This window comes from Chelon labrosus (genome assembly GCF_963514085.1).
Source record: "Chelon labrosus genome assembly, chromosome: 15".
NCBI classification, from domain to species: domain Eukaryota; kingdom Metazoa; phylum Chordata; class Actinopteri; order Mugiliformes; family Mugilidae; genus Chelon; species Chelon labrosus.
Window position 1 is genome coordinate 26332209 of NC_140348.1, and position 14398 is coordinate 26346606.

The 14398-nt window shown below is 44.7% G+C and overlaps 1 protein-coding gene across 2 annotated transcripts in view; it reads right to left on the reverse strand.

The window, feature by feature from the left end:
- The window catches only part of LOC311500578 (ras and Rab interactor 2-like), a 34990-nt gene that overhangs the window by 3135 nt on the left and 17457 nt on the right, over positions 1-14398 (reverse strand). For both annotated transcript variants that reach the window (XM_084562073.1, XM_084562074.1), the window contains exons 6-11: positions 13507-13579; positions 12887-12978; positions 7122-8675; positions 688-996; positions 315-446; positions 63-226 (exon numbers count right to left, since the gene is read on the reverse strand). In XM_084562073.1, coding sequence (XP_084418199.1) covers positions 63-226; positions 315-446; positions 688-996; positions 7122-8675; positions 12887-12978; positions 13507-13579 — 2324 coding nt within the window. The remainder of the gene's footprint in view (positions 1-62; positions 227-314; positions 447-687; positions 997-7121; positions 8676-12886; positions 12979-13506; positions 13580-14398) is intronic.

Sequence of the window (14398 nt, forward strand, 5' to 3'; positions counted from 1 at the left end):
TTTAAACTGTGATCTGTGTTGTGAAACGAGACCGTTTCCTTTACGTCTGTGTTTGTGCTCACCTGGAAGTCATCGATGGACGGAGCTGAGCGCTGGGTGGTGCGTCGACGGTGCCACTGGCGGAGAGTATCTCTGGTTTCGCAGCTCAACGCCCTGGCAGCCTGCTCCTCCTGAAAGTTCCTGATCAGGGACATGGCTCCGTAGGCGCTGGTCAGGTAGTAACCACCTGGATACGAACACACAGCGTGTTAGAGGCAGATCATTTTTGGTTTTCGACCTGAAGAGGAGGAAGCTCTCTAGACTTAAATAGACACCTTCTCCGTTGAGCAGTGAGGGATCCAACAGCTCCATCATGTAAAGTATCTCATTGTCCAGCTGAGGCATGTCACACTGGGCCAGCACATAGGTCAGCATGGGCAGGAAGTCATCAGCACCGTACAGGCGACCTGAAATAAGACACAGCAGGGTGGTGAGGACAGGTTTCATTTCAACCTCCACTTGAAAGTATCTGCACCCCTCAGAGTTTCTACATTTCTACAGAGAACCCAATCAAACAAATGAGCAGAAATACTATGAGGTTGGTATTTGTTTGTTCAGTAAAATGAGCCAATATTACATATCTGAAGTGCAAAAAGTGCAGTTCTCTTTATCTACTGTCAGGACTTGAAATCTGCAGAAGCTCTCTACCTGAGTTGTCCTCCATGATGGTGTAGATGAGTTTGCAGACTCTCAGCAGCATGCTGACCTTCTTCTCTGGGGAGTAGAGTTTACACATGGTGAGGAACTTCTGCTTGATCTTCTCCACGGCCACGGGGTCGGGCGGCAACGCGTCGGCCACGCCCATTTCCTGCGGCTGCCGGGCCTTGGCCAGCGACAAGTTCTCCCTCAGCTCCTGCCACGCCCCGCTGCGCACCTGGAACTCCTGCAGGGCCGCGCTCACCACGGGCTTGAGGGGTTTCAGGACGCACTTGTGCATGGCCTTCTCCAGGACTCGGTCTGAGGACGGGAAGAAACGCACGGCTGAGCTCGCTGAACAGATTTTTTTATTTCATTGTTTTTAACTCTAACGCTGTCAATTTCTGCAAACAGAAGGAGGTTAACAAAGTCTGTGTGCTCTTAAGGCTGTAGGTGTGAAATTCCATCTGAATGTCTTCCTCAACGATTGTTGTTCCCTGAGAGAAAGTTCCTGCACTAGAAACCCACTAAAACCAAAACGTATCAGTTCCTTCAGACCCTATCATGATCTGTTCACTTTTTTTTCTTACGACAACCACACATGAGGCCCAGTAAAGTGTGCAATGGGAAAGAATGAACGTTAGGGATGTCCCGAGCTGTATGGGGGCAGATTCAGGCATTTCTTAAATGATCGGTTCGGTATCAGGCTTCAGCCCCAAGCTGAAGGTCTGCCATAAACCAAAACCAAGTCCCTGTAGTGTCAAAACTGGGTTCGGGAGGCAGACACCCTCTCTACTTTTAAGGTTAGGCTTAAGACTTTCCTTTTTGATCAAGCTTATATTTAGAGCTGGGCTGAACCATCCCTTAGTTATGCTGAAATAGGCCTAGGCTGCTGGGGGACGATGCACTGAGCACATGTCCTCTACTCCTCTCTTGCACCGAGCTCCTCTCCTCTAATTTCTTTTCTCTGGCACCGGGCTTCTATCCTCTAATTTCTTTTCTCTGGCACTGAGCTCCTGTCCTCTAATTTCTTTTCTCTGGCACCGGGCTTCTATCCTCTAATTTCTTTTCTCTGGCACCGAGCTCCTGTCCTCTAATTTCTTCTCTATTACTAGTGATGCAATCCTCTGCTGCTACTGTATAGCATGTTGTGTGTCCCCCTGACCCCCTGTTTTCCTTGCCACTGTTGCTTTCAGGGAGTTTATGGCAGCGTTGGATGACCAGAACATTTCTGGAGTAGAGAACACAAGGTACCAGCTACCCTCTCCACACTACATTAACTTTGACACAAAGATTTATTGGACTGAATCCAGTCCACTCTAGGAGAAGACAAGAGAAGACTTTAGGAACCTACAGAGGAGGGGATTTTGTTTATTAACAATAAAGTTTTACGCAACTACGATGAAAGAATGACTCAGTGCCAGCCTCAGATAACAGCACGATGAATCAGTCTGACTGGCAGATAATTATTTGTTTTCCCAACAATGAAGACATGCCCGTTTGGGAGGAGCTAAGAAGAAACCTTTGGAGCAAACAAGATAGTGATTTGTATTCTGCATGAGTCAACATATCAGAGTGTATATTCGTTAATTAACAACAGCTATATTTTGCAGAACTATTTTCCGTATTGTACGAGCTCCCTGGCGTTAAAGTCCGATCGCTGCTTCAGATTAACTTGCATTGTTCTATTATTCACCATCTGCACATATTTAACTCATGAGTGTGTTGCGGCACTGTCAACACAAGCTTTAACAAGCTCAGCTCCTGACTCCTGAACACACCGGGAACGCAGACAGGATGGATGCAGAGAGGCCAAACCACAGCTCTGCTGAATAAGAACCATTTGTGAATGTTGTTTCTCTCTGTGTGTGAGTGTGTGTGTGTGTGTTAGTTGTTGACTACACTCCAGAACTTGGTGAAGTCAGCGTTTTCTTTTTTCTTTGGCAGAGCACATCTGCAGTCACAGACTTTCCTATCCACCACAGCTGGATAACATCCAGCACCAGCCTGCGTCCAGGTCCCGTAGCCCAGAGTCAGTGGAAAGTTTCTCCTCCACACCTCCTGATACACCTCTGCTGGACTTGGACCAATCAAGTAGAGCGTAAGGTAATCAGCCTCACAACAGCACAGTCTGACTTCCTCATTCCTAAACCACCTAGTTCTGATGAATACCTGACACTTTTTATTGTTTGTTTGTTTGTCATGGTTTGCGGGAATTGATTTGTCCCTTAAGTATTCTCAGGTATTCCTCAGTGATTGCATATCATCTGTAGGACTTTGATGAATAAAATACAGTCTGTACTAATGGAAATGAATGCTCTGTATTTCTTTTTGTTTGACATTAACAGAAGAGGTTTTTAAAATGGTAGCGGGGGGGGGGGGGGGGGGGGCAAAAAAGATTTTTTGTTTTGTAATTCCTGGAAAAACCTGCAACAGGTTTGAGGTACAAAAATGTTTTACGGTAAGTCTGAGGAAGACCAAGAAAAAAAAAATAAACTTCCTCAGTAGTGTCTCAGGTCACAATTTCCCTTTTCTCACTTTTTAAGCATCTGAGGAATTTAAGTGAAACACGGCACACAGTACAGGTCTTTTATTATAAACTATCGGTTGATCTGAGTCCTGATCTGATCCTAAATGTCCTAGAGTTGGTCTCCTGTAGCTTCCTAAAGTCTTTCCTTGTCTTGACTGGATTCAGTCCAATAAATATTTATGTCAAAGTTAACATCATGCTGCTCACTTGTGACTTAAATTGGCCCCCAGGGACAAATAAAGTTTTCTGAATCTGAATCTGTAATTCAGTTTAATTTATTCTGTTTTACAAACCAAAATCTCACTTTTTAGATTTAATGTAACAGAGAACTGTGAGACGTGTCAGACATTCCTGTCAGAGAAGTCGGAACTGGCACATTTTCTTAAAAGGACTAACCGTCAACAGCTAGAGTGGTTAGACAAACAGTTTTGGTCATTTCTTTAAATAAGAAGTGGCCACGGTTCACAGCACAGTGTTGTGCAGCTAGTTTGTGACACCTTATGAAAAAAAATAATAAACTGAGAACATAATTAACAGATCCAGTCCTAGTTTAAAACCAGGAGAAAACAGTGATTTGTGTATTAAGTGAATAATAAGCACCGTCTTTGTTTCTTAATACCAGTAATCAGTAATCACTGGACTCTCTGCAGCTCTGTTGAAGCGATGAAAAACGGGAAACGGTGCCAGCATCGCTCACTGTGGGCAGACAGTCGAGAGCTCTTTGTAACAGGGTGGCGTCTTCAGATTTACAGACGCCGCAGAGTAAAGCTGTGGGCTTATAAGCTTGTAAAAATGGTTATTTTCCCTCTGGACATTAGTCTCCCTCACTTCAAAAGCTGCAGCCAAGCATAACTGCTGACCCCTCTGTGCTTCCTCTTTGAACTCTCGTGCAGGAATCTAAAGTAAAATTCCCCAAACCTACAAATTCATTAAAGCCAAGATCTCTCTCCGGTGCAGCTGATTTTCCTGCGGGCAGCTTATCAGTCAAGGACAGGCAATAACACTCAAACAATTCACGCCACAAAACAAGTGACTCTTCCAACGTGATGTAAACTTCCTCTTGCCAAACATCCTCTCCGTCCTCTTCCAGCCCCAGCCAATATATCTGTAGTAAATGCTCAGGTTTCCTGCACGTCACAAGATTTATATTTTTTAATTGTACCTGACAAACACCGTACACTCAAAACTGAACTGATCAGTTGTTGGGCCGCACCTTAAGCAGATAGAATACAAGTAAACACACCAAGATGAAGCTAAGCTCAGACACAATGACAAATGCATGTTGATAAAGGGTGGCCTTCAGATATAAATAGCTCGTTGTAATCAGGAGGGAGGGTGTGTTATCTGCCCTGTCTCTGAGTCAAGGAGCTCTTCTGATATGCACATTGTTTACTTCCTGCACAGAGATATGCATGGTAAAAAATAATCAGCCTTTAGACCTCAGTATTCAGTGTTTGTTGCTGTCGTTTCAGTGCAGCCTTTGATTTTGGTGCTGAATCTAGCTGGTAGTACTGAATGGTGATCTCCTACCATCACCTCACCAAACATCCACATTGCACCATTTACAGATTTCTGTCTGACTGACTTCATTTTCCAGAGTAAAGTTCTTCCAGTCACGTGATTTTGGTTCCTCTTCCTCTGCTAGAGCACGGAGATGTTTTTACGCTGCAGGGATGTGGTTTTGGTTTAAGCCAGACCTATAAAAAATAACTATAAAAGATCAGACTTGGCTGAAGCCCGATACCGTTTGGGACGTCCCTACCATTTGGATTATTGGAGCTCTACCTTCCATTTATTTTTATTTTGTTTGGAGCTTGACACATATTTGAACTAAAAAGATATTTCAGCCTCTCCTGCTTAGATTATGAACATCAACTTTATGGAAGAGACCAGAAAAACTTAAAAGGAAAATCAAATGAGACATAAAACATTATAAAGGGAGAAAAAAAGATTGTGTCACAGAGGCATCATCTCTATTGTTGGCTTCTAATTAAAAGAAGAATCATATTTCAGAAGAACCGCAGAGCTGCAACCCTATTTTTTCCACGTTAGTGTCGTGACTGTTTTCTGAATGGCCTGTTTTTTCTGACACACTGGGAACTGCTTCTTGGAACTATTGCACAATATTTTGCTGTGGCTTCTTCAGAGAGCGTTTTCTGTTTGGGCCTGAGGGGCTGGCCGCCCCAGATGCATCCCTGCGGGCTCTCTGCCAAGTCTGTGCAATCCCTCGCCTTACTCCAGTTCTTTTATAGCGACTGTCCAATGAGAGCGAGAGGATTAGAGGCAAGCCCCCCCACCACATTCTGTCTCACGCCTTCTCTCCGACACTCTCTGCATGAGTTGTTTGTTCCTGGGTTTTGTTTTTGCCCCATCTCTTTCTCATTCCAAATCTCCTCTCTTCAGCTTCCTTGCTTTAATCTAATGTGCCAGTGCATATCAGGTATCTGTTCTTTCACGCAGTATTAAACACGGTATCGGTGGTTGGGGGTGGGATTTAGCCTGGACGTCATGAAGCTCTGTTTATGGCGTATGCTTCACAAACTATGTTGTAACAGTTGGATTAGACCTGGGGGGTTTCCTGACATATTCTGAGAACAAGCTGCTGCAGTGTCTTTATACGACCACCCTGCCGAGCTGTTGTTTACAAATCTGAAGTCAGCAGCCGCAGAGTTCATTCTGTGTCCAGATTTATCCAGTGACATACGCCATGCTAATTAGCTGGAAGGTGGAGCTAGCTGTTTCTCCCACTGTTTCCAGTCTTTGTGCTAAGTGAGCTAACAGGCTACTGGCTTTAGCTTCATATTGACCATCTAGGAGAATACAAGGAATCACCAGGGGAGGACGCTTAGTTTAATAACGGACCAGGACTCGGATCAGCCAATATTGAATATTAAAATATCAGTTTTGGATTGTGGGTCAATTAAAAAACACGAAACCTACCAAACTTACACCACCAATAATGCAAATAGATCTAGTATGTCATTGTCAGTTGCACAACAACGATTACACAACTTGCAGGCTGAGTGGTACGACAGCACAGATTTTCCAAAAAGCTTAATGACACATGATTTAAAAATAGATATTTCTAACAGTTAACAAAAAAAAATACCAGTAAATCATTAAATGCCAGCACTCAAGAAGAGCGTCATCATACGAATTCGTGACTTCAGAATTACAGCCCTTCGCTGAACTATTTGAACGAGGCCAGTGGAGACAGGTTGGATGAGCCCCCCCCCCTTCCTCCTGAGATAAACCCCTCTTTGTGCGCTCTGTTTACATGTCGCTCTGTCCAAAGTCTAACGCAGCCACTGAATCTTGGATTGAAAGCGTTCAGACTGCTCTTCCGGCAGGTGTGTGAGTGTGATCTCGATTGTGTCCGGCGCTCTTCTTTCACGGCAGCTTTGTGTAATAGTAAGAGCGAAAAGCAATGCAGATGCCATGACGACATACAACTAAGTGTACCAGAAAATGGTTTCACCAGGAATGTAACACACACACACACACACACACACAGAAGCACACGTTCACGCGCCCAGCTTCAAACACGTGAGGACACGTTTGACCGATGTCCTCACTGCTAAAATGCTGAACTGAAACTGCTGCATCTGCTTTAAATGTGCTTTCTTTGACATAGTACTTCCAGTAGAATTAAGATTACTCACTCATATTCGCCTAAAGTAATCAGACAGCTGCAAACACACACAGAAATTACTCACATCACACTTCCTGAGTAGATGATGAGTTCACGTTGCTTAAAAAGCTAGAAAATGTCACTGGTCTTCTAAAAGTAGTTGACCGAATTTTTTTGGTACAGTTATTGTAGTTAAAGTGACATTGTTTTCCAGGTATGCGGCAATAGAACATTGAATTGAAAACTCGTGAAATAACACAGGTGAGAAAAAAACGGATAACTCACCAATCTGGTCTTCAGGGATGAGGCTCTCGATTGGCGGCTCCATCTCGGAGCTCTGTCGAAGGTAGCTCTTCATCTGCGTGATGAACTGGCGGAGAGTCTGCAGCAGCTCCAGTCCAGAAGCGTAACTCTGCCACGCTTGGGCGCCAGCACCCTCTCCCATGTAGCTCAGATAGTCCTGCACCAGGGAGCCAAAGTACGTGTTCTTGTCCCTGGACAGCTCCACTACCTTCCGGGTCGCCCTCTTCTCAGGAGTCAGCAACGAGTTGAAAACGCCGCTCATCTTGCGCAGATGCCCCCGCAGGGCTTTCTGGAGGACCAGAGCGCTGGCGCTGGGGCGGCGCTTTGTTCGGTGCCCGGGTGGCACCATGGTCAGGTCCTGGTCCTGGTCCTGATCGCTCTCGAGGCTCACGCCATAGTCGGGCTCCTCTTCGTCTTCGTCGTCCTCGTCGTCGTCGGAGTAAGGCAGGTGGGACGGTGGGAGGGAGAGGGGGAGGTGGGCGTCAAAGTCGGCCACGGTGGGAGGGCTGGGGTCGTGCATGGAAGGAATGAAGAAGGCGGAGGACTGAGAGAAATCCAGTGAGTCTGAGGAATCGGTGGAGAGGCTCATGTCACTCAGTCGCTGACCGCCCCCGCTGCATTCCTCGCTTGTTTTCTCCTCTTCATGCTTGCTTGTTGTCGTCAGGGAAGCGTCAGCAGGGCTGCACAAGTCCTGGGTGGTGGTTTGGGTAGAGTTTTGCTTGGACAGCTTGGCCCTAAGGAGGGCTTTCTCAATGGTCTGCTCCTCCAGCGCCAAATGACACTTAGCATCCTCCTGACTGGACGATGGCGAGGCTTTGGCTCGACGTGGGGATGAGGACAGAGACGACAGAGAGAGGGGAAGGGACCGCCGGGGGATGGATATGGGGGAGCTGATGCTCAGTCTGTTGGGAGGGGAAGATGAGGGGCTGATGCTTAGCGAGGAGCCGAGGCGAGAGAGGAGACTACTGCTCCTCTCCTTCTCCTCCACCTTCTCCTTGGGGCTGTTGATCCAGGCGATCTTTTCTGGCATGCTGCGCTGTCGGATAGGAGGGCCCGAGCGTTGCGGCGAAAAGCGAGGCGGCGGTGGGCGAGGGGGCGGGGACCGAGACACGCCGTCAGCAACGCTTAGCTTCCGACAACTGCTGGTTTGACTGATACCGTCTTGCTCTTGCTCTGTATTTCCACCGAGGTTTCTTTGATCCGACTGGTTGATCTCACCACAAGAGTGAACAGCTCCCTCGTTGGTAGTTTCTGTGTTGCTTGGTTTTCCCCTCAAGCCCTGCTTTGCGTTGTCAGGGGCGTCGGGAACGGTGCTCTGGTCATCGCCGTCGGTTTGGTGAACCTTTATGAAGAGGGGGTTGATGAAGCACAGTGCTCCGTTGGTCTGGCAACAATCAAGCTCAGACGGGCTGCGGGTTTGAAGCTTGGGGTGCCCCGAGACTGGTCTTTGGGTTGGCGGGGGCGGTCTGTCGGGAGCAGCCGCTGTCCCAGTCAACGATGCTTTCCTTGTGCGGGACAATGGGGCATCCCAGAAGCCTGTGAGACAAATACAAGAAGAAAATACAGAGTTAGATTGTTATATGGACTTTATACAACCCATTAGTGCCAAATTTATTACACCGGCTTCCCGTCACATCCCCTGGATCATACTCGTATTATGTGGTAGTATGTGGATTGAAAGCAACACTCATCAAATCAGGTCCTGTAGCTACCTTTTCACAGGCTTTCAGATGAAACTATTTTTTACAAGATTAATTAAAGACGTCACAGGTAAGCCCCATGACGTGAATAATTGGTCTGTAGAGAGGAGAGGGTAGCTCCAGATAACACGTTCTCTGCTGCAGAAATGTTCTTGTCATCCAACGTCATAAACTCCCTAACCCTTTATGGATTATTTTTCTCACTGAGAGTGTCTCCAGGAAACTTTTCTCATTTTTAAACTTAGCATTTTGGGCAAGGGTTAGGGTTGCAAATCAAGTTGGAAGTATTGAAATAACGATCCACTACTACCACCCACATCGGATAAATGCACAAGATTTCTCTCTAACTTATTTCGTATTTAGTCACGTGAATTTGGTTTTTATTCAATCACCAGAAGAGGAAGAAGTAGTTTTGACGCTATAAGGACGTGGTTTAGGTTTTATGGCTGACCTAGAATAAACAACTACAAAAGATCAGGCTTGGCTGAAGCCAGATACCAATGCGACAATTTAAAAAAATATCTAGATCAGTATCAGGGCTTATCCCTAATCAGAACAAATGTAAATATATGTTATCTTTTGTTTCAAAAATATTTTTTAAATGACTGATGCTAGATTACATCGATACCAACAGAGAAAATATTTTTTTGGGGTAGACGACACTATTAGAGACTCCATCAATCAACAGCAAAGGGCAGCAAAAAACAAAGAAAGCCACAAAACAGTTTTTCACAGAAGAAAAGGTTCACCTTGTCAGGCAGCAAACCACAAAGAGATAAATATCACTACACAACTTTGACATAACCGTTTGTTAAACCTGCAGAGTCCAAGACTAAAAAAACAACAGACGGCGGCGCAAACAATACGACACGAGGGATACTAGTGCCTGACACAGCGCAGCTCCTTCACACAAGCACACAGCTGAAGAGAGAGCAACAATACTCACTGGAAACCCAAAGCAGAACGACAGACGAGCCGTTGATCTCACACCGAGTCTTAACTTTCTCTGTTCTCTGCAGGGAAAAAAAACGCACGCTGCTGTGTATCCACAAGCTGAAACTCCACTGGTGTCTGTGGTTCGCACACAGTCAGTCTTGCTTTATGACTCACTCATGTTAATAAGTGAGTGGGCGGGCTGTTAGCATCTGTTCCCACCTCCGTCCCGCCCTCTCAGTTCAAGTTGCGTGGTCTCCTCTCACTTTCAAACACAGTGAGACAAGTTTTTCCTACTTCCCTTCTACTCATGTCTATTCTTGATAATTATTGTACGTTTTTTTTTTTTTTTTTTGCTTCTCTAACACCCCTACTTCGTAAGAAATGAATATGGTTCACAAAGGTATAGACAACATACACTCCTGTACAAAGTTCAAACACAAAAGCACACAGTGCACCTAGAACGGCGAGAAGAGAGGAATGTGGTTTGACATGGTTGATGTCAGAACCGGGAAAGTCAAGGGCATTCTGCAGAGAGACATGACAGCTGAACTGGAGCCAAAAATAGACCCAACTAACATGCTATCTGAGACATGTAGACAACTACTGTGATTCTCTCAGAGGTATTTCAACGTCATCATGAAAGGCAGATGAAGAAAAATAGGTCAAGGAAACAACAGGCAGTAATTATTTTGATGTAGTTATTTATTTTAGGTCTGCCATAAAACAAAACCACGTCTCTATGGCAGCAAAATGTCCTCTCCTTCTGTTTTAGTGGCGGTTGGCTTGTGTCAAAGCTGCAAAAAATCTAAGAAGAAGAACCATGTTGGATGACCAGAACATTTGTAGAGTAGAGAACACAGGTTTTCTGGAGCAAAGGTATGCGCTAGCCTCTCACTACATTACCTTGGACAGGCCTGAAGACAAGAAAAGCCTTTAGGAATCTACAGGGAAGGAACTTTAGTTTATTTAAGAATGGATTGGGACTCCCAAGATTGGTATCTGATCAAGGATCTGATTGAGGATGTGCTCAACTGATGTGTGTCAGTAAAATATAAGACAGACTTTTATAACAAAGGTCTTAGGAAAAAAACTAAACAATATAAAGAGATAAGGCAAAGAGCGAACTAAATCAGACCCAATGCAGAAACCTCTACTGTAGCTGGTAACACTCCATTTGGATTTCAGATCTCAAACCAGTGGTTTCAGCCATAGACTGTATAAAAAAGTGGACGCCATGACAAATCCTCAATAGTGAAGCCAAAGCATGTGGAGCTCCCCCTGGTGTCTGGCTGATGTATAGGTCATAAGCTCCACCTCCTCCATGTTAGTGGGCGGGACTTGGGCCAAACTAAAACACTAAAACTATACGTCAATTACATTTATTTTCAAGGATGGTTTCAGTCATTTTAGGTAATTAATATAATGTTGTATGTTCAAGAATCCAGTTTCGTTTTAGTTTCTTGACGCTGTAAAAACAGGATGTGACGTCATGATAATTGACAGTTGCCACTGTCAACTGTCCCATAGGACCATGAGAGAAGGAAAAAAAAATCTTCTAAATTCGGTGTATAATCCAACATGTCTTTGCAACTCATGGAGGTAGAGCAGAGTGCAGCATTAACCAATCGCCACTGAGTCTCAAGGAAGTGTGGGCGGGGCATCGGTAACGTGGCTCCTCTCTCAGACAGCACTGCTCTGACTCTGGATCCAAACTAGCAAGATGGTGCCACCACTATCCCTGGGACACTAGCATCAGTTTGACCAGTGAGAGAAAGTGGAGAGTTCTCACTCTGCGTGGTGATATCAACACATAGGACATCCACTCATTCATCCTATGAAAACCTTGAGAACCTATAGTATGTAGTCACGTACTGAGAAGTGTAGTATTACTGAGTTATGCTGTGGGTTGGGTTTATTTTAAATATCCCGTATTGCCTCAGCTCTCCAGTCACTTTGAAGCAATTATTGTTGTAATGGCATCAGTTTTATTTTTTATTTTTTTGCTGCCAAACTGTTTTGTTTGTTTCCTCAGTCTGCTCATACCGCATCTGTTGCGCATAAACATTTTATGATTTTTCTTCCCCCCTTCTTGAGTCGCGACACTTATTAAGTCCATCTGACCCACAATGCCCACAGCTTGAGAGGTTTACTGGCATTCCAGAGCTAAATGACTACGCCCTGGCTTAAAATAAATAAATAAAAAGCCTCTTCCAGGTGAGGTGGAACAAATAGTGATTTAAAACTGCAGAGCTGTTGCTGGGTTTATCTGATCTACCTTTGTAGGTGCTGCCGCGACTCAGCTCTGACGTCCAGCGTAACATAAACCCCACAGCGTCTACAAGAGTCCGGTGCAACACACCGAACAAGCACAGATCCTTCAATGACGTCCTTTAAAGTGGTTTTAATTATCTGCTGACGTACAGTGTGTTTTCTCTACGTTTCCCTTCCTCTTGTTTCTCTCAGTGTCTTTTATTTCATTCACACAAGAGGCTCCTGTTTGAGCGACACAATGGAGGGTTTTGTGTCTGTGGAGAAAACTGAGGAAAAGTAAATTTGATCACAGACACCGACACCTTCATAGAGGGTCATGTTACTCATTTAATTGTGTGGCGCTTTGCCTGCACTGCACCTCGTGTTCTAACGGGACCACTTCACGGAGCAGTTGTCAGCGGCACCTGTCAATCATCATGACGTCACATCCCGTTTCTATAGCGTCAAATAACTAACTTAAAATTACAGAAAAACATAAAATAAAGTTTTTTAATTCACGTGCATTATAGTTTGCCCCAAGTCCCGCCCACTAACATGGAGGGGGTGGAGCTATGACTTATACTGCAGTCAGCTACCAGGGGGAGCTAATGAACTATCCTTTTTACAAAACATTTAATGAATAACCTAAAATTCCTAATAAAAAAAAGTGCATTTTTGCACATTGTTGCCATCTGGGTCTCAGTGTTATGTCTACAACTCTTACTAGTGGACAAATTAAGAATAGCATGCCGTATGCAATGAGTTAACTGTTAAACGTTGGACCTAAACAAAAACAATCACAGACTTTCCCGTAGCATGCTCGTCCCCAAACATACACCGGATACAGATTAGACAACAAACCTGATCCAAGTTTCGCAATCTCCTCCAGATCAGCAAACGTTTTGGCCGAAGCGACGGCCTCCGGGAGCTTCAGAGTTAAGGGCAACACATCCCTACAAGAAAGAGACAAAAAGAACGAGTGAAAGGCAGAGAGAAGAGACAAGGAAAGGGAAAACGTGCATGAGAGTGGGCGGGACTGAAAGCTTATTCCCAAAAGCAGCGAGTGAGTCACTAAATTGGAAAACCGCATTTCTCTGCCTGGGTGTGTTTGGCTGAAACCTGAATTCAAGCATGCACAGCCAGAGGGTAATGCTGCTGCTCTCCTCTCTGTGGCTCTTTTATAAGACCTTCCAAAGCATTTAAAGACAGTTTCCAAACATGTCAGTCGAACAAACTTCAAGTGTCTAAGGCTTAAACTTAGACCTGCAGATTTCTGAAGCAAATAGTTTGAATCTCACGGTGAAACTGGGATTAAATGACTGTCTGCGGTTTTTGCAGCTGTGGGCAGAATAACCAGACTTACAAAAAGTGCCGTGTAAAGTGGTCAAAAAACTATAAAACAGTGTAAAAGAGAAAACCAACGGGTGAGGCACAAATCAGTGTAGCAGCGGTTTGCATGTCTTTCTAGTTGTCGAACTCACCTGCTGATGCAGCAGAATGCAATGAGGCGGAAAAGGTCTGAAAAGCTCAGGCCTGATCCCTCCAGGGAGAAAGCTGCAAGAGAACAGAACAACACGATCAAGCTCTGTCTTTTCACTTTTTTTCTCTACGTTTCTCATTTATGAAACCTTCAAACCAAGGTGTTTGTTTGACAACTTGGCGAACAGGTGAGGCTCTTGGCACTGAACTAAACGTATTGTTCACTGTGGGGTTAAATTGTGAGAAGGAAGCGGAAGGACAAACAGAGCAATAAAATGTTATGTGAAAGTAGGTTGAATCCAAACATTTGTCTAGACAGCAACAAACCCACGACTTCTCATCGACCGTGTCTCCAATCTAATCTCGGCACCAATTAGAGATGTACCAATCAGTTGGGTTTTTTTGCAGGCATTTCAGCCAAGCCTGATCTCTTGTAGTTATTTATTTTAGGCCTGTCACAAACTAAAAGCACGTCCTATGAGCATCAATAGCGTCTTTTTCCTCTTCATTGCGTAGCATCAAAGCTGCTGTTTCAGGTAGTTAGGGTTAGGGAGTTTGGATGACCAGAACATTTCTGGTTAACGGACCTACACAAAAACCAATCAGGTTTTTTTTTTTTTTTTTTTGCAGGCATTTCAGCCAAGCCTGATATCTTGTAGTTATTTATTTTAGGCCTGTCATTTGAGCTCGGATATGAACTCGGATCGGCCGATACTGAATATTAAAAGGTCGGTATTTAATCGGGATGTCCCTAGTAATTACACACCTCAAGCTTCTAAGCTACCTGCCGCCTGAGGGAGTTCAAGTATGACGCAAGATAAGCGGTTTCAGTAATAGATCTGCGATGATATGATGAAGAACATGACGGAGGTAGAAATGTGTTATCAGTGCCAC